Source organism: Gossypium arboreum, chromosome 5, assembly GCF_025698485.1.
Source record: "Gossypium arboreum isolate Shixiya-1 chromosome 5, ASM2569848v2, whole genome shotgun sequence".
NCBI classification, from domain to species: Eukaryota; Viridiplantae; Streptophyta; class Magnoliopsida; order Malvales; family Malvaceae; genus Gossypium; species Gossypium arboreum.
Genome location: NC_069074.1, coordinates 23,278,862 through 23,303,595, shown reverse-complemented (window position 1 = coordinate 23,303,595; position 24,734 = coordinate 23,278,862). Strand labels below are relative to the sequence as shown.

General features: G+C 32.0%; 2 protein-coding genes across 7 annotated transcripts; both read left to right on the top strand.

Moving 5' to 3' along the window:
• The first annotated feature begins 7,718 nt into the window (after window positions 1-7,718).
• LOC108453051 (protein GIGANTEA-like) lies at window positions 7,719-20,631 on the top strand. Of its 6 annotated transcripts, none has more exons than XM_017750940.2 (16): window positions 7,719-8,166; window positions 8,588-8,744; window positions 8,863-9,041; window positions 10,015-10,086; window positions 10,238-10,292; window positions 10,398-10,540; window positions 10,728-11,005; window positions 12,739-12,794; window positions 13,932-14,172; window positions 14,905-15,055; window positions 16,075-16,284; window positions 16,443-17,978; window positions 18,439-18,507; window positions 18,811-19,029; window positions 19,588-19,680; window positions 19,870-20,631. In XM_017750940.2, the coding sequence occupies exons 3-16, from the start codon at window positions 8,955-8,957 to the stop codon at window positions 20,164-20,166; spliced, it is 3,507 nt and encodes a 1,168-aa protein (XP_017606429.1). In that variant the 5' UTR covers window positions 7,719-8,166; window positions 8,588-8,744; window positions 8,863-8,954; the 3' UTR covers window positions 20,167-20,631. The 6 variants fall into 6 exon arrangements, with proteins under 6 accessions (XP_017606429.1, XP_017606427.1, XP_017606430.1 ...); XM_017750938.2 differs by having other exon boundaries at window positions 8,857-9,041; XM_053027940.1 differs by lacking the exon at window positions 7,719-8,166 and adding an exon at window positions 8,210-8,440 and having other exon boundaries at window positions 8,857-9,041.
• Window positions 20,632-21,640: 1,009 nt separating this feature from the next.
• Window positions 21,641-23,866, top strand: LOC108450107 (40S ribosomal protein S18). The gene is made up of 4 exons (XM_017747575.2): window positions 21,641-21,794; window positions 22,074-22,234; window positions 22,505-22,693; window positions 23,542-23,866. Exons 1-4 carry the CDS (start codon window positions 21,792-21,794, stop codon window positions 23,645-23,647), a joined length of 459 nt encoding a protein of 152 aa, XP_017603064.1. The 5' UTR covers window positions 21,641-21,791; the 3' UTR covers window positions 23,648-23,866.
• The last annotated feature ends 868 nt before the right edge of the window (window positions 23,867-24,734 follow it).

The window sequence follows — 24,734 nt, the reverse complement described above, 5'->3', positions numbered from 1 at the left end:
TTTTAACATAAAAAGTATCAATTCTTCTTGGATATTTTTTCTTATCAAACAAATCAATTTAATATTTGTAAAAAAATTTAAAAAACACACTATATAAAATTAAATATTTCTTTCCAATATACAAAAAGAATAACTAACACTATATTAAAATTTTCATAAATATCATTATAATTCCAAAATTTAAATTAAAAAACTTGGCATTAGTCCTATTTCTCAATACTAGGCATTCTTAATTGCACCATCTGCTTTTTATAAGATTGAATTAATCAATTATAGAATCTGTTAAAATTTCTCGAGCTATCTCTTTTTTGATGTATGCCACTAAGTAAATTGAAAGAAAATCATCTTCCACTCTATTGTGAAGCATTGTCTTCATAATTTTTATGGTTGAAAATGCTCGTTTAGTTATTGCAATAGACACGGAAAGAGTTAGCACAAGATAAATAATTCTATCAAAAAGAGAATAAATACTTGACTTATTTGTCTTAGCTAGCACTTAACACAACGTGGCAACTGTGGAAGCTTTCTACAGCTCCGTACTTTAATGAGCATCAAGTTGAAAATGCTCTAATTGAATTTTCATTTGTTGTTTTTATTGCACCATAAAATCGTCCGAATAAAAATCATTTATAAGTTTATAGATATCTTCCATCCGAAAAGCTTTAAAATTATGTATGGGTATGGCCCAAATTAATTAATTCTAAAAATTGACTTTAAAGTTAATATTGGGCTTCTAAATTTAGTCTTTCAAAGTTTATTATATATTAATATTTAATTATTATTTAATTAAATGAGCGAATATTATATAATATGAATATTAAATTTAAAATACATTATAATTTATATATAAAATTAAAAATCTAAAATTTCAAAGGAGATGATGGCCCTGGCTTCCTGAATCTATCCCTAGTTGAATGAGATATTGCAATTATTTAAGAATTGATAAATGATATTGTAAATTTATGAAATTTAAAGTTTCGTCCTAAAATTGTGCCTACTTATATACGCACATGTATTTTGTAACGAGTACTATAGATGGAGTCGAACAATAAATAAAACTAAAAAGAGAAGAAAAAAAAAAAGTAAAACCCACCAATTACAAATCGACACCTTTCGAGCAATCTAAACATGCCCTCAGCTGACCGTCGCTCCGTTAGTCACATGGGATGCATGTATGGGATGGGTGGACAATGCAAAATGCCATCCATAACATGTGGAGTGGGACCCACCGGATAAAAAAGAAGCAAGGCAAGAAAGAACGAGAATAAGAGCACGTCATTCTGCCACGTGTATATATCTATTCCTTCTCCCTCATTGGCTGTTTTTGGTTTAGGTAAGGGAGCCAAAATATCTAAAACCGGTGTCCCTAGCAACCAGATATTTCTGGAGCTGCCCGTTCATACTGCCCCTAATTTTCCGCCACTGAGTGTTACACGTGGCCTTTTTATAATGGTTCGATGATTCGGGCAGGATCAACCCCCAGAGTTTTTTGATTTGCTGGGGCCCACCTAAATGGAATCTCAAGCATCCGATCTGATCTGATCTGATGCTTGCTTTGCTTGATGTCTGTGTATTTGTATCTAACTCGGTAACTCCGCTCATTACCTGCGACTCAACTCAACTCGGTTACTTTTTTATTTTATTTTTATTTTAATTTTCTAATAGCTTGTGATGTAATGCTCAAAAAATACAAATTCGCATCAATCAAAATTTATTTTTTTTAAATCCTAATTAATCTGAAACCCTCAACCCATTTTTATGTTTCCTCAGAAAATATGTTCATTTAAGCCAAGCATCAATGGAATAGTACAATTTTATTCTGAAAATATGGGGATTATATACATTTTTAAGTTATAGCTACACCGATAATTCAAATAAGAATCAATCAGAGCAAAATAATTAGTTGAACAATTAATTAAATTCCAACAAATTCACTCATTATATAAAAATAAATTAAAAAAAACTCACGCATTTTTATAAGATTAGACTCTAATATAAAATCTTAAAATTCCTAGTAGCTCAATCTTGCCATTTAATCAAGACCTAATGACAAATTTGATGATAATATTAAAGTTCACGAATTAATTAATTAAAATTTTAATATTTTAGTTACATTTTGTATTCAAAACAAGGTAAATTGACTAAATTTTAAATGTTAAAGGCTAAAATTTAAGATTAATTTGACAAAATAAATAAATGTTAAATTTTATCTTTACGTTTTTTTAATTTTCATCTTGACTTTCTCACTAAAAATATCTCTCTAGTCTTCTAAAAAATTGGAGTAATTTAATTTCTATAAATTTTAAAAAGCGAGCAATTAAAGACAATAAATTTCATCATTAGTTTCTTTTGTCAATTGTGTAAAATTTTAATTGGTATAATAATAAATTTAGCCCTCAATGTTTACTTATTTTGTTAATTTGATATTGATTTTAAAAACTCAATAAATTGAACTTCAACATTTATACATTTACAAAAATATTGCAGGTTAAATTTGTTAAATCTTGACCAAATTAATAGAATGTGTAAAATATAAGAGCTAAATTTGTTATTATACCAGTCAAATTTATGTAGAATTGATGAAAAACATTAACACTATGATTAATTGTCATTAGTTACTCACTTTTTGAATTGATAGTGATTAAATTACTTTAATTTTTTTAAAAATAACCAGCTTACTTAATATCGAAATTAAAATAGACTGAAAAGATATTTTATCGATTTTCTCTTTCTAAAAATATAATTCTCTATGAAACTTAATGAACATTCCAGCTGGAACATTTAAGTCTAGTTGGCCACCATTGCCGCAATTGTTTTCTTCTTCTTTTTTTCCCCTCAAGTTATTCCTTCCTGTTAATTAAACAAGACAAGGAAACCTATTGAAAATCAGCAAAATGAAGTAGTGGGAATATATGCCATATCAACCGATTAAGTGCCAATAGAGTCAAACAAGTTGACTTGGAAGGAATCAATGATGGGCTGACTGGCTAGATCGTGTCCACCAATGTCTTGCAACCGGGATGATATTGGAATTTCTGTATTGTCGGGCTAGAAGAATTTGAGAATTTACTATGTATAATACAATAATAAAAAATTTTGAATAATTCAAATAATAAAATACAAAATATACTAAGAACTTAAATATAATCGAATATACTTCGTACATAAGTGAAACTCTAAACTCACATACTTGAATATTCAATAACTCAAGACCTTCATTTTGTTAATAATACTAAAATTTAATTAACGATAAATTAAATCTACACACTTAAATTTAGATATTCAACCATTCTAAACCTTAACCTTTATCGAGAACACTAAAATTTCATTAACCACATATTGATATCTAATTAAAGTAAAAAGTTTGAAGCATGAAAGACAATAACAATACAACTAAAAGGTGAATATACTTAAAAATCATTGTATTATAGGGACATAATTAAATTAATTTTTTATTATTAAATAGAATAATTTAATAATTATATTATTAAAAGCAATCAAATTAAATTAAATTAAAATTAAAATTTACTGTTTAAAAAATCATTTACTAATTAACAAAGTTTTATCTTTAAGCCAACAATGATAACGGCTTACCTGTCCTATGCGCAATGGGTGGTGTCGAACCTTCTAGCTAAGCTAGATGTCTTCTTTATGTGCGATAATTTTCTTAGGCTTCCTTTGAAAACCATTGTTAATTGTAGTTCAGTGCAATCGCACCGTTGATAGCCCTTTGATTCGCAAACTTCCAATGCCATTTTTTTTTATTACCATAAAAAAGTTCAGTAAAGCCCATTGAAGAGCAACTTCCTTTTTTACCCTTATTTTGCTTTTCCCTTCTTTTTGTATTTGCTTTGAAAATTATAGTTTCATTTATAATTATTATTTTAAATTTCAATTTTTTAATAATTTGAGATATATTTAAAATAATTATTTCAAAGATATTATTTTTATATTTATTTTAATTTTAATATTTTTAAATATTTATTAACTTTTCAAATATAATACAAATTTTTATTTTACATAAATTTGATTTAATATTTCTAATAGGCCGTCACCTCTATGTTTAAATCCAAAAACAAATATATCACTATTATTTTTAATATTATTTACTATAGTATCAAATTTCACTGCTTTACTAAATTAATCTCATTATCATTACTATTTTCAATATTACCGAATTGATCTCACTAAGATTGGACAAAAAATAAAAACTAACTTAAATTAAAGTGTTTGAACAGTTTATAAAATGCAAATTAAAAACTACGGCTTCTTGAAATTAGAACAAAAGTTTTTATTTAATTTATAGTTACTTTTTGTGATATAAAAATATTTATATTTAAAATAGTTAAAATAACTTAAATGTTTAATATAAAAATATTTTCTAAAAAAATCATATAAAGTTATTGATTATTTTATATTTACTTGAAAAATTATTGTTTTATAAAGAAATATTTATGAATTTTTTTAAACTTTGTCAAAAATATTAAAAACTATTAAAAAGGCTTATTTTAATAAGTATATATAAAATAAAAATTAATTTTAAAATTGTATTCATTTTAAGAAATAAATCATTAAAATTATTTTAATTATGTTTATAACTATTAATAAAATAAATTTTTGAGAGGGTAAAATGGAGATTAACCTCCATTGTATTCACTAGATCTTATGAGTTGAAGTTTTTTTTTTTTTTGAATAATCTTATTATAGGTTATGACTATATCTGCTCTTTTTTATATAATGTCTAAAGTATTCATAATACATTTCCAACCCATAAATAGAAGGATGTGCTTCAGTGCACTCGAAACTACATTCTCTTTTATTGACAATAATATTCATGTCAATTAAACTAAGACTCAATCAACCATGAACTGAAGTTAAAATTTAGATTTCTCAATATAAAATTATGCTTTTAAGATGATTACATTATTCTAACCTTTTCTTTAGTCTTAATCTTATCTGTCTAACAACTTTACCCCTACATAAAATATATCTCTCAATGTAAAGAATGTGTTTTAGCTAAAGTTTCCAATAAAATAATGACACTCACTGCACCATCCCTCCAGCGTCCCTATCGGAAAATATGTCAAATTTTCGAAAAGAAAATAATATTAGCTACAGTTTTCTTTTAACATTAATTTTATTACAAGATTTTATAATATTTACTCTTAATACAATGTTTAAAACTATTCATAGCTATTTTCAATATTTAAATAGGAGGATAACATATTTTAGCGTAGTCAAATTCACATCTTTTACACTAACAATAATATCAATGTTAATCGAGTTAAAACTCAATCAATTAAAATTTTTTAAATGAATAAAAATATGTTTAAAAACTAAATAAAATATATATTAAATGACAAAAGGTATTACATATTTAAAAAAATAGCAAAATGTGTCAAAGTTGGGAACTGAATAAAATGAACTTTATATTCAAATAAAAACAGTAGTAAAGACAAGTGAATTAATTACCTGAATTTTGCATTTACTTAATTATACAACATCTCTTCTCAAATTATATAAATTGTAATGTAAGTCCATGAAAAAGAAACCATGCATTTTAAAAATAAATAAATAATCTGTATTTAAATTTAAATAAATAGAGTGGTTAAATTAACAAAATCTAATGATAATAGATGATGGATGTACTAAAATTCTAAACAATCATGAACTAAATTAGTAAATTACAATGTTTAAGAAAAAAGTAAACTGGGTGTTGTTCCCACTTAAAAGTGGAGAGTGATCGTTTACAGCATTTGAAGAAGTCAACTAACACTCACCATCATCCAAACTGGGTCGGTTGTGCATAAATTTATAGGGACTAATTTGAATAGAGTTGTATAAATGTATGTGTAATTTTAATTTTTTTATAGATAAAGTATAATAACGAAATTATTTTGCTGTGTAGTATGAGAGTTTGAGATCAATTTCCACCTTTTCTTAAAATATTTAACTTAAAAAAATAATTGATTTTAAACTATTATTTAATATGATATCAATGAAAATTTTAAAGTACATTAAAAAGAAAAGAGCCAATGACATTGTCTGTGGTGAAGAAAAGTACATAAATTAACTAAACTGAAGTTATAAATAGTAAAATAAAAATTAGGGTATTTAAATATCGATTGAATTTCCGACAAATACTTATTTTTTTAAAAAAAACTATTAGATTAGATTGTTTTTTTGGAAAATGATGAGATTAGGCCAAAATAATGAGTTTTCATTGTCTTCTGTTTCTTTAGGGTTACGTTTTTTGTTTTTTAAGTATGACTCGGGTTAGGATTCTGTGGTTTTTATAATTTAGGGTTTTGGGTTTTTCATATTTTTTATTATATATAATTTAGTTTATTTATAAATTTTTGAGATGTAAAGTTAATAATTATTTAATTTGATATTTACAAGTATAGTATTTACTCTAATTGTATATTCGAATTATTTAAATTGTAAATTCAATTGATTCATAATCGAAATTTGAACTACTCGACTTGATTAAATCTTAGTTTGTAATTTTTTTCGATTTTTTAAATGCAACTATGTTTTGATTAGTTTTTTTTTTACGAGAGGTTGAAGTCAATCAAAATTTTCAATGTATTATTTTCAAACTTTTAGTGCATTTTTCTTCAAAAAACATATCTATGAAACTCAGGATATCTAATGGGTGAGTGGGAGAAAGTGGAGACTTGAAAGCGTTTTCAACTCCCCATTCACCTAAGAAAATTTTATGAATTAATTGCCTCTCACCCTAGCTCTATAAAAGGGTGACATTCAACATTGAGTGACATAAGGTATTAACAAGCAAAACAAAATTGTAAAAAGAATCGAAAGAAGAGGAAGTTCACACATAAGGCATAATTTGGAGCTACCACGCAATTTGCATCAAATAAGGATAGATTTTTGTTGTTCATATATCTTATTACAACATTATTTTTTTTGCATAATGTTTTTATTTCAAACATGTGGAATAGGTTATTTCGTTGAAAATAACTAGATGAATTAATGTTATTATTTTATTATGATGGTGAAGTGCATGACACGTAGAATGAGATTATTTTTTTATCAGAGAACACAACATAGTTAGCTTTTAAACCGAACATACAATTGCCGGAGCTGCATGGAATAATTAGGTGAAAAATTTTCGACTCCAACTAGATGAGAGTATTGTCACTTAAATATCGATTTTGTGCTTCGATCGACCTTGTTAGATATGACGCTTTTGATATTAAAGGCGTGAGGGGTTGGAGGTGATGGACTGAATATTAATAAATTTAATATTAATTGTGACTTTGTTTAATTTTGTGTTTAATTTGTCAATATAGATGGATGAATGTTATTTTTTACTGATTTTAAGGTTGATTGATAAAAGTTAATTACTAATATTATTAATTAATTACAATTTTCATCAAATCAACTCTAAAACTAAAATCAAATACTAAAATATTAACATTATTACCTTCGGATACCAAAATATATAATTTTATCAAATATATGTACCTTATTAAAAATTAATATTAAATTAAGTACCAAATTATGTATTAGTCCAATTTTAAAATGGAAATTCAAATAGGTGTCCAGTGAAAACCATGGGATGAATGATTGAGCAAAATCTTAAGGTCATAAATAGTAGACGTACACAGCAAGAACAACAAGACACCTCACCAAACAATTCCCCCAAAATATCTTCCGACAAAACCATTTAAAAAACCCAGACTTTCAACCAAAATATTAAAATAATTCAAAGTCGGACAATCCCATCATTTTCTTTATTATTTTATTACAACTTGGTTTGTCTTTTTCTATTTTTTAATCTCCCAACTCCAACACGTTAAAGGCCAACACCGTAATTCTCAAAACCTCATATGTAAGCTATGTAGTATTCATGCCATCATCATGGGATGGATGGGGGTATCATGCATGGTGACATGACATGGGGAGTCTGCGAGACGAGAGGAAAATATCATTGCCACGTCATCAGCAATCTTAAGCGAACAGCCCTTCTAAAGATCTCCTCTTTCTCTCTCTCACTCGCCAAAAACTGTACCACCTCCTCATATTTTCCATAAATTTTATTTATTTTTCCTTTAAATTTACTGTCACATTTGTTTAAAACAGAGCGTTAAATCTAAATTAATTCAGGAAAATACTTAGCATCTGATAACCGAAGCCCAGGTACTTACTTAGTTTCCAATTTTTTTTTTAATCTTTTTAATTTCCAAGTTTGGAAATTTTCATTCTATTTCTCTTTATGTTTTTGTAAACTATTCTAAAAATGGGTCTTGGATCTAATCTTCGTTTTTTCTTTGATTGATTTGGTGATTTGCTGTATATGTGTATGTTCATCTTAAAATAATAATCGCTTATTGTACTTTTCTATCATTAGTAAAGTTTGAAGATTTTTTTTTAGTGTTAACCATCAAGTTCATGTATTAATCTGAGTGTTTAGGTAGGTTTATTGTATAGACAATGTTCTTAGCTTTCTTATAAACCCATGTTCAAGTGATTTGAATTTTTACTCATGTTAATAAAATTTTGTTTAATTATTATTACTATTTTTTAAATTCTGTTTATTATTTTCACTTTGTTTTTGCAGTCAAGTTAGAGATTCTGATTATAAGTTAAACAATAGTTGTCTTATAAGGCTTTGGACGGTTAAAGGCTGAGACGTTGTAGAGACTAATTATACTGTTGTGAATATACAGTCCTTTTAGAGAGAGATGCAATAGTTTCTTCTGTTGAATTTCGTACAGGTTCAATTTTTTCTTCTAATTTTCTTCTATTAACGTATATTTTGTGGGAATCTGAGGGCTTGACAGGGTTGTGATGTTGAATTACGAAATCTTGATTCTTGACTGGTAGCAGTTGCAGAGTGGAAGCATAGGTCCTGGTGTGTTGTTGTTGATTATTCTGGTGATTGATTCAAAAAGGTATACTTGGAAGATAAATATTGTTTACTCTAAATGGCTAATCCATCTAAGAGGTGGATTGACGGTCTTCAGTTCTCATCGCTGTTCTGGCCACCGCCGCAAGACCCTCAAGAACGAAAGGTACCGTGTGGTTCTCATCCTGTTGTTTGTTTTCTTTGCATGAACCTTTCTGGATTATTGAATACTTCTTGCATCTTCCAATCATTTTAAATGCCCCTTCTACTTTCATGCTTGGTTAAACCTTGGCTGGTGGAATAGGTGACGAAAGTTGAATATGTTACTGAATATTAGCTACAATAGATATTGAGTGGAACATACACTATGATATGGCTCAATTTGAAGCAAATAGAGGAAAATTAGTTTTCTACTACAGCAAAGAAGAAAACCAGTTTGCAATTTCACTTATTCTTATTAGAATTTAAAAGATATATTTAAGTGAGAATTAACATTAATTTGGAACAAATATGAAATCTGAAATGAGAAGATCAGCTATGTCTATTACTGGTTTAATTCATAGGAAGGGTTTGCCGTGTAGAATTCCTGGTATGTTTGGGGCAGATATTCTGAGTGATTTTACAAATCTATCTCATGCAAAACATTGGATTGATATGCAGACTGGATGCCCATGGCTAAACACTATACATCATGTTTATCTTTTCAAGACTCTTCTAGACCTCTTAACTACAATAAAACTTCATTTTCGAGACGGTGATTTATCGAACAAGGAATATATCTTGAACTTGAGTTGAATTGTTTATATTGGTATTAGAAGAGAATATGATAGAATTGGCTTTATGGTTGGAAGAGGTTGAGGACAATCTATGAAAATTTTTTATGGTTGGAAGAGGTTGAGGACAATCTATGAAAATTTTGGCTTTATAAAGGATCATTTTATCTTGTAATGTGCTTTAGGGATCATTGGAAAGTTCATGCATGTAAAACGTATCCTGGTTGAATCATATCATTTGAAACGCAAACATGAATTCTTTAAATTTTGTGTTGATACATCCATGTCTTTCTGGTTCTTTGAATTTACATGGTTATCTCTTGCTAATATAAATTCTTATGCTTTATTATGCTTCCCCTTGTTTAGGTTCAAATTACTGCATATGTCGAGTATTTTGGTCAGTTCACATCAGAACAATTCCCTGAGGATATTGCTGAGGTATGTTTGTTTTGTGCAACCTTTTCACGGTTTCTAACTATGAAGGAAAAGATGCTTAACAAATTTGTTTATTATCAATGTTTCAACAGAGGGAAGTCTTTTATGGTTAAAGATTTATATATCTAACAAAATTTGCTTGTTCTTGTAATAGCTTATTCGCAGCCGCTATCCATCTAAGGAGCAACGCCTTTTTGATGATGTTCTGGGTATTGATTCTTTCTTCTTCTTCTTCTTAAATTAACATATTCATATGATTTTATTTATGTTATTTAACTGAGAATAATCAATTCTTTAAAATAATTGGTTTGCAGCAACTTTTGTCCTTCACCATCCAGAACATGGGCATGCAGTTGTTCTTCCAATTATTTCAGGCATCATTGATGGTTCGCTGGTGTATGATAAGAGTTCCTTGCCCTTTGCGTCATTCATCTCCTTAGTTTGCCCAAGTAGTGAGGTATTATACGAAAGTTCTTCATTCAAAAAAGAAGATAGTCTTTGCTTGTCAAACTGTTTTTCTTGTTCCCTGTTTTCCTTTTAGATATTAGATTCTCTATGCGCTCTTTAATTTTCCTTTTTTAACTATATAAGGAATCATTGAGGCTGACCAAGGGCATATCTGTGGCATTTGTCTTTTTTCACAGAATGAGTATTCTGAACAGTGGGCTCTAGCATGCGGAGAGATCTTGCGAATTCTGACTCATTACAACCGTCCAATATATAAAATGGAGCCACAAAATAATGAAACAGATAGAAGCCACAGCAGCAGCCAAGCTACGACAAGTGAATCTGTAGATGGGGAACCATCCTTTCAGATACCTTTGATGCAACAGGAGAGGAAGCCTTTAAGGCCTTTGTCTCCCTGGATTACTGATATATTGCTCGCTGCACCTCTGGGTATAAGAAGTGATTACTTCCGTTGGTGAGTGCTTTCTACATAACTTAATGTTGACCTTTCTGAGTAGTTTGAAGCATCAGTTGGCCTCTATAAAGATGGAAATGGTGTTAGTGGTAACGTTTCAATACTAAAAGCATGTTGGTGGTTGAATTATAACTTTATCTGTTATTTTCTAATTGTGATTCTTACTGGTTTTGCAAGGGAAACTGGTATAATAAGCAGAAAAGTTTGCTTTGTAAGTTTGATGAAATATGAGCAATAAATAACAATCAGTAGAAGGCAGAGAACTGTGAGAGTAGTATGTTTTCTGGCTTAGAGCAGCAGCAGAAAAGTTTGCTTCATAAGTAGTATGCGTGGTAGTAAAGATTGCCATTATAGTTAGGCAAATGAGATGTGAGAGTTTGATGCATTTCACTTACACTTTAAAAAAGCTCATGGAATCAAACATGCCTTGTCAAATGCCCTTTGGTGGCAATTATTTCAATATTTTTCTTCTTCCTCGTGATGTCTTATGGTGCCTATGCAGGCCAAGCTAGGATGTTTTCAGGCATGGTTTTGTGTAGTTACGGACTGTCTCTTTTTAACTGTCTCAACTAGTGAATTGTGCAATGTGTGATTGAAAACATTTATTGGTTGTTTGGTTGCTGAGTATCATCTCTTGGATTTTCTTCTGTTTTTTTGCTCTTTCTTAATTTTATGGTCCAAGTGATTGGTGTGTTTGAGCCCTTTAGATTATTAAAAGTTAAAGGAAAAGAAAATGAAAACTTTTTTTCTTATAAGGGTAAAATATAAAATAAGTTTTATTTACATATAATATTATCTTATAAAATTTTATGACATTTGCATAACTATATCTTGTGTATGCTTTTATCTGCTTCTGCGAGTCCAAAAGTAGCAAATAACGAGTGACAGTTAGACACATACCTATGCGAGCCACCCATACCTAAGTCCATATTGTAGCTAATATGTTGCCAGGGCATTCTGGTAAATTTCTGTTGTCGTGATTTATGCTCTAGTCTTGGCAAATAAAAGAATGCATGTTGGAAGTTGACATAATATTTCTTATGAGAGTTGTTGGTGTATATTATCACTCTACAGTTCTTCTGTGACAGCAAATCCACAGTATGTTCAAAACAGGTTATTTAATGGAATCATTTTAAGAATTTGTTGAGAAAGTTAGAAGGATCTAGTGTTTTTGTGGACAGGAAACTCTAATTTTACTTTTCACGTTATTTTTTTCAGGATAAAATCAAACTACTTATTATTATATTTAAAAATAAACATGGAATCTCAGAAAAAAAAAAATACACATGTTGGGAGACGATTTTTGTTGATGTAACTTTTTTCATTTTATTGGTAGATACATATGAATGGACAGTCATGCTTGGATACAATTTCCATTTGTCTGCCTTGGATATCTTTTTGTTTTGCTGATGCTACAGCTTGTTCACATTTTATAACACGTATTACGTAGCTTAAGCACTATGATTATTTCAAACTGCTCTGTAACTCTTTCTTTCTCCCCTAAAATTTTTTGCCAAGGCTTCAGTACTGGCTTAAGACTTTTATTTGCTCATCCATGGATGGTATGCTTCTGAGTTATAAAGCTGCCTTTAAGTAACTAAATAGTACTTCAATTTATCATATAACTGTCATCAACTTTAAATGCCTTCGCGTGATTCATCCTATTAGTAGGTCTCACTGCATAGAACTTTATGTGGTTATGTCTGAAGCTGACAATTTAAATGTGTTAACAGGTGCAGTGGTGTTATGGGCAAATATGCAGCTGGAGACCTCAAGCCACCTACTACTGGTTAGTTACATATTTTGGGCTTAAATATAAGACAAGATTTTAACTCTGTTTGTGACATTTAAGTCAAGTGGCTATTTTTTCACATGCTTGCATGTGAACTTTTCTCCAAACTATAAATTTAGTTTCAAGCATTGGCCCTTTTTTTTGCTATAAACTTGTTTCTTTCATTGGGAAATTCAGGTTTTTAGATATGGATGTTTTCTAGATTTTATTAACTCGAGCCTTCTATAATGGTTGAAAAAGTTCCAACAGACATGAAAAATCAGAAGTGGTAGAAATGCAAGGTTAAGTTGAAACATGAAAAAATATATATTTTTTGTTTATATTATACATAGTGCATATATGCTACAAAAATCATCAATAAGAACAAGAATTACAAATGTGATTACAGTTAAAAAACCCTGCCAGTCAAAATTCAGGTATAACTGATAGGAATAGGATATATCTCACTTCTTAACCAGCCATATATAACTATAACTACAACTGATTATATAAACTATATTTGTGGTAATCTGTGGAAGGGTCATACAGGATGTAGTTTTGGAAATTCTTTACTGCAATGAAGCACTATATGCATTTTCTAAAGAGTAGTTTGCATGTGACTGGTTGATAAGTTGAAATTTTTGGTTGTCTCTATGTTGACAGTAAATATATCTTGACCACTGGTGCCCCAGCTTCTGTTGTAGAATGACTCAAAATAAATGTTCTTCTTCCCCTTGAAAAGACTGTAAAGAAAATTTATTTTGATGCACTTATTGCATAGTAGGAGCTAGTTTGCAGTCCAGTCTCTATGCTAATTTTTATAAGCAAACCGGGTAAATTTCCTGTCTTCTTTTGTTACCTTGAGGCTTAAGGCATAAGCGAGAATTCATTGTTTGGTATATCTTCAAAGTGTCACTAGTGGCCTCACTCGTTACTGTCTGGTTATGTTGTTTCCAGTTTCATAATTTGGTGCTAATTGGTGTGTCCTAACTGATGTGAGAAATACTAAAATAGACCCGTAATAATGGATGGACTTGTGGATGTGTATCAAGATATTCAAATAAAGATGGCCTTAAGTTGTTTTGTTTCTTAATAACAAATGATAAGATATTTTAGGCCTGAGGACTCATCAGTTGACTATTTTTTTCTCAATAGCTTCTTCTCGGGGATCTGGAAAGCATCCTCAGCTTATGCCATCAACCCCAAGATGGGCTGTTGCAAATGGTGCTGGTGTCATTTTAAGCGTATGCGACGAAGAGGTTGCACGCTACGAAACTGCTAGTTTAACGGCTGCAGCAGTCCCTGCACTTCTACTTCCTCCCCCAACAACAGCTTTGGATGAGCATCTAGTTGCTGGGTTACCGGCTCTTGAACCATATGCACGTTTATTTCATCGGTAAGTTGCTGAACCTTCAAGCTTTCTTTGACAACATTACTCAAGGATTTTCATTTTGTGGTAGGTGAACATAGTCATAGCTTGTAAGTCTTGGCTTTTGCTTTGTTTACTGGGAACTGAGCAATTCATTTCCAAATTTACATCAGGAATGCGGATGTTTGAATAACTGTTTCTTTGTGTTCTTCTGAGAAGGGGTAGTAGTTAGGTTGCGTGGAGATTGCAGTGTTAGTGTGTTTTTGTAAACATGCACCTTCTATCTGAAACTGCCTCCCACATGTTTTCTTCAAAAACCTCTGGACTTCTTAAGATTTAAGCTTAAGAGTTTTCTGTAGTGCAAACATTTGATATTCTTAAAGCAAATATGTAATACCTGTTACTGCTATGGAAAAAGCTAGGATTTTAGAATATCACGAAAAGGAAAGAAATAATATTTTGGGGTCTTTTGAAATTCAAACTAGTGTCACAGGCCAAAGTGGATCTAGCCCCGTGACACTAGGACATACATTTGGAACTGAAGTGTCTATCAAATGCAAATGCAATTGCGATTGCAAAAGTCTATGTTAGTGCGCAAAATATTAACATTGATTAAAATATGTGCTTGGTAATATGGTAACTGACAAAGGTATCATGTAAATGAATACCGGATATGTCTAGTTGCTAATTGGTATAAGTGTCCAAATGATATAGTTTTCTTCTTATTTTTCTAGCAATTATCTTGTATTTCCTTCTCAGGTACTATGCCATTGCAACTCCAAGTGCGACCCAAAGACTTCTTCTTGGGCTTCTTGAAGCACCACCATCATGGGCTCCAGATGCACTTGATGCTGCTGTACAGCTTGTGGAACTTCTTCGTGCTGCCGAAGATTATGCAACTGGTATAAGGGTGAGTTAAATGTTTTTCACTGCGTGTATATAAAATGACACTTTGCAACATCTAACTAGAATTTTATATGGATCTCATCTTCATCATCTTGAGTTTTTGCTATCCGTAATTGTGAGATCCAAGAGGAATTTATGAATATTAGCTTAATGAAAGTGCTAAATTTGTCAGCATATATTGTTCAACCACATGCTAAAAAGAATTACATGAAGTTGGTGGCTAATCTTAATGAGATTAATATGGATAAGAAAGATATAGTCCTTAATAACAAAGCTTGGTGGTTCTACCATTGGGGGTTTAGTGCTTTTTTTTTTCTTTGGGGGGGGGGGGGAGGGGTGTTTCTGTTATCCCAGTGAAGAAAAAATTATATCCACTAATCATAGTTTCTCTATTAGTTATTAGTAGCATTTCAGACTTGAAAATCAGTTTTCACCTCCAATGAAACACTTGTGTAAATGGGTTGAATACGTATTTCTAGATGCATGAGAACTATGTTTTGTGCATCCATTCTGTATAAAAGTGTTTTCATTAGAGGTTTAGAGGTTGCTGCACTATATAACATGGCTATTGTTCAGATCCAGCTTAAAAGCTTTTGACTATGGATTGAGAAGTGATCCTCAATATATGACTTCTTTTTGTCTTCTATTTTTTGAGGAAAACCTTGAATATAAGGCTTGCAAGAAACTTTTAACCTACCCAATGGCCGTTTGTCCAGTTAACAGTTGTGAAGCTCATACTTAAAACACCTATGGTTGTCACGTTAAACCTGATGGTTTTTAGGTGGGTGTTATTAGTCAATGTGGTAGACTGTAATCTTATGTGAATGTCAGGAGGTAAAGTACTAAAGTGTATGACATATGCCCTAATTTAGGGTTTTTTATGAGGAAGTATTCTGCTCTGATGCCAATTGTTTGTTAGGAAAATAACATATAATTATATTTCTTAAAAAATGATACAATAATTCTTTTAATTATCACCATTCTATTTGTCTTAGCAAATTGATTTTGTGGATGTTGTTGTAGCTTCCTCGAAATTGGATGCATTTGCATTTTTTGCGGGCAATTGGGACTGCAATGTCTATGAGGGCAGGTATTGCTGCTGATGCTGCTGCAGCTTTACTTTTTCGCATACTTTCACAGCCCGCACTACTTTTTCCTCCAATAAGACAAGTTGAGGGAGTAGAAGTTCAACATGAACCTTCTGGTGGTTATATCTCATGTTACAGAAAGCAGGTATTACTTGTCCCCTTCAAAATTTTGCATGTTATCTTCCAATCTTTAGCTTTTATGTTTCCTTTTGTTGCTAAGTAGTTAATATGCATGGGTCTGTACATTCAATGATGCATGTTCAGAAGTACTGAGAAAGTTGTCTCAAAATACTTTTTCATCAGATTGAGGTGCCTGCAGCTGAAGCAACTATTGAAGCTACTGCTCAAGGGATTGCATCAATGCTTTGCGCTCATGGACCGGAGGTGGAATGGAGAATATGTACAATATGGGAAGCTGCTTATGGTCTGATTCCCTTGAGCTCTTCAGCTGTTGATCTTCCAGAAATTATTGTTTCAACCCCATTGCAGCCTCCCATACTATCATGGAATCTATACATACCTCTTCTTAAGGTGCTCGAATACCTTCCACGTGGAAGTCCTTCTGAAGCATGTCTCATGAAGATATTCGTGGCGACTGTAGAGGCTATTCTTCAGAGAACATTTCCACCTGAATCCCCCAGGGAGCAAACCAGAAAAACAAGATACAGCATAGGTTCTGCCTCAAAGAATCTTGCTGTGGCAGAGCTTCGTACAATGGTGCATTCGCTGTTTTTAGAATCATGTGCTTCTATAGAGCTCGCTTCACGCCTACTTTTTGTTGTCTTAACTGTGTGTGTTAGTCATGAGGCTCAGTTCAGTGGGAGTAAGAGACCAAGAGGTGAAGAAAGTTATCCTTCTGATGAGGGCATTGAGGAGTCACAGGCACAATCTGAAAAGCTGAAAGACATTAAACCTAGAAAAGCAAAAAAACAAGGGCCTGTAGCTGCATTTGATTCTTATGTGCTGGCTGCTGTCTGTGCTCTTGCCTGCGAGCTTCAGTTGTTCCCCCTAGTTACAAGAGGAAATACGCATTCAACTGCTAAAGATGTTCAAGCTATGGCCAACCCTGCAAAAGTAAATGGATCTTCTATAGAGTATGGACATGGTATTGACTCTGCTATTCATCACACTCACAGAATATTAGCAATTTTGGAGGCACTTTTTTCGCTGAAGCCATCTTCTGTTGGCACCTCATGGGGTTATAGTTCAAATGAAATAGTTGCTGCAGCTATGGTTGCTGCTCATATTTCTGAACTATTTAGACGGTCAAAGGCTTGCATGTATGCACTCTCTGTTCTAATGCGCTGCAAGTGGGACAATGAAATTTACACCAGGGCATCATCGTTATATAATCTCATCGATATTCACAGCAAGGCTGTTGCATCCATTGTTAACAAGGCCGAACCATTAGAAGCACAATTGATATATGCACCTGTTAGAAAATATTCCCCTTGTTTAGATGACAGAAAACAAAACAAGTATTCAAGTGCCACTTGCTTTGATCCTGGGCAATTATCTGCTTCAGAATGTGAAGATTCAACTTGTTCAGACAATAATCTCAGATCTGAGAAACTGTTAGCATCAGATGAAGGCTTAGGAAATTCTTTGGGCAAAGGTATAGCAGGTTTCCCATTAGATGCCTCAGATTTGGCCAATTTTCTCACCAGGGACCGGCACATAGGATTTAATTGCAGTGCACAAATTCTTCTGAGATCAGTGCTTGTGGAGAAACAAGAGTTATGTTTCTCTGTAGTTTCACTACTGTGGCATAAGCTGATAGCAGCGCCTGAAACACAACCCAGTGCCGAAAGCACATCTGCCCAGCAGGGATGGAGACAGGTAATTGTCAAAATTCATAAAAAAGATTTGTTGTATCTGATTCCATAATTTTTATTCATTGTCTTTTAAATTTCTAAACAGAACATATGGTTTGGTATACTTGTGTGGATTGGTAGCTAGGGGCTAAAGTAGAAAATTTTTTTTTGGGGGGGGGGGGGGTGGGTGCGAAATTAAATTGTAATTTCCACCATTTTAATAGACTATATCTTTATATCTTTATAACTTTTAAAGGATTAAATCAAACTTTTATATTTTTAGGTGGGGCCCAAAGTGCAATTTTATTTTTACTAATTTAAAATTTTAGAAATTTTAAAAATGCCATATGGAAAATTTTCACATAGTTTTGCCACTGTTGGTAGCTTCTATGATGCATGTAATTGCCCGATGTTTCATCTGTAAATGCCTCATTATGGTTTTACAGAAATATATTTGTCTGACTATCCTCCTTGGATGGAATTAGGTGGTTGATGCGTTGTGCAATGTTGTATCAGCATCACCGACAAAAGCAACTACAGCTGTTGTACTTCAGGTCCAAATTTTGTTCATCTTATAAATTCTAGTCTAAAATTATAAAAACAGATGGCCTGCTTTTCTTTGTGGCTGCTGATTTGAACACCGCATGTTTTGTAAAAGGTGATGTCAGTTCATAATTAAGATAATAAAATCCAGGACTACCATTTGCTATAAAACACTTCCGTATAATCAGATGAAATCTCATGCAGATGGTGACCAAACCAGCAGCCATAAATAGCCTCATTGTCTACATTTTTTGTTTTTTAACTTCATTTGTTCCATCTGTTTGGTCACTTTCATGGCCTTGTGTTCTTGTCAGGCGGATAGGGAATTGCAGCCTTGGATTGCCAAAGATGATGACCAAGGTCAGAAGATGTGGAGAATCAACCAGCGAATTGTAAAATTGATAGTCGAGCTGTTGAGAAATCATGATAGCGCAGAATCATTGGTAATTGTGGCAAGTGCTTCTGATCTACTTCTACGTGCCACAGATGGGATGCTTGTTGATGGGGAAGCTTGTACTTTACCACAACTGGAGGTACTGTAACTATCTCTGCTTATAGAGAGTCATTCGCCAATCTTGGTGTCTTTCTAATTGAACACTTGTGATATTTTGAAGTTGTTAAGTGATAACATACCACATTTGTAGTCTTGGGTTTCATATAATCTTGTATTCTAGTTAGGCCTCTTCACTTATACCAATTGGTTTTGGATTGGATGCACATTGTATTATAGCTTATGTGTTTATGTCCTTGCGTTTTATCCTTTGTGAAGTTGTCTGAATGCAGACCCTGTAAAGCTACACATGGAGTGATAAGTGGTCTTATCTTGCATTTAAGTCTTAGGTTTCCTGTTTTGGTATGTAAAGTCCAGTTTTGTTTGTTGTCCACCCCTTGTGAGGTTGTACTTGTGTAGGCCCTTGTTGAAGTAGAGTACTTTATTTGTTTTATTTTTTGAGGGTTGTGGTCTTATATTTCAAGTTAGGCTCTCCATTTACGTGAATTAGTTTGGGTTGGTGTTTAAAAGAAGTCAAATGCATTTTATTTTATTCCAAAGTTTCATTAATATCTTTGATGTTCTCATCTAAAACTGGCAGCTGCTGGAAGCAACAGCTAGAGCAGTTCAGCCAGTACTCGAGTGGGGAGAATCAGGACTGGCAGTAGCAGATGGACTTTCAAACCTGTTAAAGGTGAGCAAATACCCGTTACTGATATACTCTCAACCTTAAAGTCGAAACATGCTTTGAACTTGTTCATCATAAATTCCAATGCCTGTTAATGTGGAGTTAAATGGGGCGAATAGTGAAGTAGTCTTTGTTCTTTCCCCTGATGTCACTGCAAGATCTTTGCTGATGTGATAATCTCTCCAAACCATGCAGTGTCGTCTACCAGCTACGACTCGATGCCTTTCTCATCCAAGTGCACATGTTCGAGCTCTCAGCACATCAGTTCTTCGCAATATTTTGCATATAGGTTCAATCAATTCAAAATCTAAGGTGGAAATAAATGGTATCTGCGGTCCCTCTTACCAGTTCTTCAATATAGGTGCCATCAACTGGCAAACTGATATCGAAAAGTGCTTAACATGGGAAGTTTATAGTCAGCTTGCAAGAGGAATGACTATACAGTTCCTCGACACTGCTGCCAAAGAATTAGGATGTAATATTTCCATATAACATCGATTAACTTTCGGATTATCAGTATAAATACCCTTTCTTTTTCTTCTTTTAAAACTGAGAATACAAAGAAGACTTAAGACTTGCTTCAAATTGCTTGAACCACATGGTTGGGGCAGAAAATGCAGCTCATCGAGTAGTCCTAGAGGATGAGGATGAAGGCTTTGAATGCCATGAAACTCTTCAAGCAAGGTTAGTGTATGATAAAAATGCCACACTGAGGTTTCATGTGTCTAATCTTACTTTGCTTTAAGCTTAGCTTTGTACGATATTTAGACTGAGTTTTCGATTTGTTTGTCGGATTACGATATATAATTTCAGTTTAACTTAGGATTTGATGATTCAGTTTATTTCATTAGAATGATGAACTGATTTGATGATTCAGTTTATTTCATTAGAATGATGAACTGATTGGATGATTGAGTTTCTTCTTCAGCATATATCAGTGCATAAAATGTTTAGTCATTGTTTTTGGCTGCTTTATTTATATTATTAACCTCGTTGCTTAATTTTCATTTTCCTTTTTTAAATTCGGAGTAGATGAAATTAAATTTTGAGTATTTAATAGTGAAATTCATCCCTATAAGATTAACCCCCCAATGTAATGGTTCAGTTCTATTTCATAACAACCGAAAAGGATAGATTTTTGATCGATAATGGTTTGCTTCAATTCCAAATGGACATAATTGTATAAATTATTCTGGAAAATTAACGTAATTCAATAAAATGGTATAAAATCTATATAAAAAAAAGTACTTTAGAAGGTTTCAATGGCTAATATATACTTTTAAGAGAGTGCAATAAAATATTTAGAGAAAGGAGAGATGTGAAGTAGTACGTGTAGGGTTTAATTAAAAAGTTACATGTAACTAATCGACTTCAAATTTTTACGTATAATAGGATATACAGCATATAAAACCGTGGTGTAAAACAACTTTTGAGAATTATGTAATTAATATTTTAATTATAAAATATATTATTTAATTTACTTAATATTAGCATTCGAAATATTAATATTACTATCAGTAAAGTAATTTTTAAAAAATAATCAAAGAAAATATTTTATTTGTGTTACTCAAACATTAAAAAGTTCATAATTTTCACTTCAGACCCAAATATATTATTTATAAAAAAATTTAGTGTTAATATTTAGTACATTGATTGTGTATTTTTAATTTTATAAACAAATTTAAAATTTTAAAATTTATCTTTTCTTCTATTTCAATATTTATTTTATTTATTTTTAAAATACTTATCAATCTCTTAACTTTATTTTTAAATCTAAAATTATAAGCACATTGTACCAAATATTTTTCTAAAAATTTAATAAAAGTTTGAAAATGTTGTGAACATTTTCAGAGTATGTATGTTTTGAAACTCAATTTGTGTAAAACAAATAAAAAATTGACTTCTTTCGGTCAAGCGGACTATTAATTTAAAAAAAAGAAAATGAATATTTTATTTTGAAAAATAAATAAAAATAAGAAAACGCAAATGTCCGTCACCCAAAAAAAACCTAGAATCATGACTATATAAAACCCTAGTTTGGCTCCCTAGGTTATTCTCCTCAGATCAGCAGCCCCCCAGAGTCTATTCCCTCATCTACCCCCAAATATCCTCACATTATGGTAATTAGGGTTCTATCTTTCTCTTCCAATTCTTTTACCATTAATTGCTATGTTTATCTTTACGCCACTTTTCAGATTCTTTATTTTTCTTTTATCTTATTCAGTGATCTAAATCTACTTCAATTTTTTCGGTTTCTTTTGGGGATTGAAGGAGGCTGTTATGAGAGTTTCTAAAATGTGTTTTACTTTATTTAAGTTTGGTTGTGTGTGTGTGTGTGTGTTTGTCTTTTCCCCTGAAGATTATAGCTTTTAACTTCATTTTAATGCTTGCTTGTGTAGTCTCTGGTGGCCAACGAAGATTTTCAGCACATTTTACGTGTGCTGAACACCAACGTTGATGGGAAGCAGAAGATTATGTTTGCATTGACCTCCATCAAGGGTATCGGAAGGCGATTCGCTAACATCGTTTGCAAGAAGGCTGATGTCGACATGAACAAGAGGTTTGTTTTTTTATTCCTGAAAATGTTAGACAATTCTAGGTCATTTAGGATTAGTTCCATGATGCTTTATGGCTCTAAAGTTAGACGATATATGTTTTGGCTCTAGGTGTTTCATGTTGAGATGATTAATTTTAGCATAGATGTGAAAGGATTTATTTACTTTAGATCAACTAGTTAAGTAAATTCTTTGGCATGGGGATGTTGCTGAATGGTATTTGGTTTTTGATAGTTTGTTGTGGAGGTGTTATTTGATTTACTTCTTGTTATCAGGGCTGGTGAATTGACTGCACAGGAGTTGGACAATCTCATGACCATTGTTGCAAACCCCAGGCAGTTTAAAATCCCTGACTGGTTTTTGAATAGGCAGAAGGATTACAAGGACGGGAAGTATTCCCAAGTCGTGTCTAATGCTCTTGACATGAAGTTGAGGGATGATTTGGAGCGTTTGAAGAAGATCAGGTTAGTTATGTCCTTAGTGATGTGTGCTGATGAAGATCTGTATGTGCCGACTCTGTGTTATATGCTTAAAATTATATGATCAAGCCAACTCTATTGGAGCACGAGAGTTACTGTTTAAATTGTGTTTATATGTTTCGATCAGTATATTATATATCCTTTTTTATTAGCATCATTTGTTTTCTTGATTTTGTTAATAACCATTTTCAAGCATATCACTATATAATTGGGGTTGTTTATTTGAGATTTCTCTTTTGCCTCCCTTGCATTTGAATCATTTGGTGCTTAAGACAACATGATCTTGTTTTGTGGCATTTCCTTTGCGTTATATGCAAGTGGGCAAGATTGTTGGAATTCACATGCAGTTTCTTATCAACTTTATATAACTTGTTGGTGGGCTGGTTTTTTGTCATCATGAGAGTTCATTTTTATGGCATCTTGGTGATCTTTTTATCTTGATCAAGTTGGGAACAGAGTTGACAAAAATTTATAAATCTGAACGTTGTAATATATTATGCTGTTTATTTCCCATGTGATTAGCCAGACATGGAATAACCATAGAAAATGAATTAAGTTTTTATAATTAAAAAATTTAAAGTCACATATGTTTAAATGTTTATTGGCTAAAATTATTTGTCTGTACTTTCTACTTTTTTCTCTTTGTTTCATTTGTGGGTGTTGAGATATAGTTAAGAAGTGTTTTGCATTTTGGTTGATTCAGTACAGTATCTTTGTTTACTTTTTCTGTACAGTATCTTTGTTTACTTTTTCTGTACAGTATCTTTGTTTACTTTCCTTTCTTTTGGGGAATGAGATGAAGATGGCAGCTAACGATTTACACTGTCATGCAGGAACCACCGTGGTCTGAGGCACTACTGGGGCCTTCGCGTCCGTGGTCAGCACACCAAGACTACTGGTCGCAGAGGGAAGACTGTCGGTGTGTCTAAGAAGCGTTGACGGCTTCATATATATTTTGGAAAAAATTATGTAGTCTTGCAGAGTGTTCATATCTTTGAATGTAAGCACTATTTGCAGGAAGACAAATTTTGGATGTGATTTTTTTTTGTTGTTTCTAGACAAGTGGTAAGACTAGTAGTGTTGGGTCTTTATCGGTTGCTATTAGGAATACTTGCGTTACTGAATTTAATTTGGTTTGAATGATAATTGTCTTTGGAATTTGTGTTGGTTTGCCATATTTCAGCTATAGTAAATTTTCAATTAAACTCCAAAGATGCTCCCAGATTGGGCTTAATTGAGTTGGTCTAGATGTGAGAGTTCAAAATTCTACTCTCAAATAAGGTACTCTCAAATTGAGTCTTCCTTTATTAAAAAAAAAAACCTTGATGGATGACTTGATCACATTCAGAGTTTTCAATTTAACTAAGGATTCAATTAGTGTCTCTTCTGAAAACAGATGAGCTTGGATTACAGGAAGAAATAAGAATTTTTTATTTATATACATCGACAAAGATAAGAACAGGTACGAAACAATAGTAAAGTGTACTGCAGACTCCTTTAAGCTTGGGTATTTGCAGAGGTTGTTCTTACTTTCTGGTTTGTCCAGGATAATCCCTTATCGTTTTCTTTGGACCACAATATTCCCTGTATTTGATCTCTTAATATGGGAAAGTCGTCCAATACTAGTTTGAGTGACCAGTGCACAGAGATGTACTTCCTCTCAATGATGTTACTTATTAGGTTATGATTTACTTGAAGTGATGAGGAAACTATTAATGCTGCATTTTACGCTAGCAATGACCGCCTTACAGAAAAGCATTTCTAGTGTAAAATGCAGCATTAATAGTTTCCTCATCACTTCATCTTCGTGTTGAATCCTTCCTTCGAGGTTTGCTCATGTACGGCTGTCTGGTCATTGCTTATGAGGTTTGCTCATAGCTGACTTGAACTAATTATTATTAAAATGATGTGGAGCCATTAATAAAGGGATGCTTATTAAATGGCTCCACCTCATTTATTATTAGAAATCTTTATTTATTTATAGAGGTAAACATTTTAAATATAAATAAGTTTAAACAACTTAAAA

Excerpts from the sequence above, each read along its gene's own strand:
- LOC108453051 (XM_017750941.2), top strand. The coding sequence starts at position 8,955 with ATGGCTAATCCATCTAAGAGGTGGATTGACGGTCTTCAGTTCTCATCG. Across the intron at positions 9,042-10,014 it reads AAGACCCTCAAGAACGAAAG|GTTCAAATTACTGCATATGT; the intron begins GTACCGTGTGGT and ends CCCCTTGTTTAG. Across the intron at positions 19,681-19,869 it reads GACTTTCAAACCTGTTAAAG|TGTCGTCTACCAGCTACGAC; the intron begins GTGAGCAAATAC and ends CAAACCATGCAG.
- LOC108450107 (XM_017747575.2), top strand. Across the intron at positions 22,235-22,504 it reads GATGTCGACATGAACAAGAG|GGCTGGTGAATTGACTGCAC; the intron begins GTTTGTTTTTTT and ends TCTTGTTATCAG. Across the intron at positions 22,694-23,541 it reads GAGCGTTTGAAGAAGATCAG|GAACCACCGTGGTCTGAGGC; the intron begins GTTAGTTATGTC and ends ACTGTCATGCAG.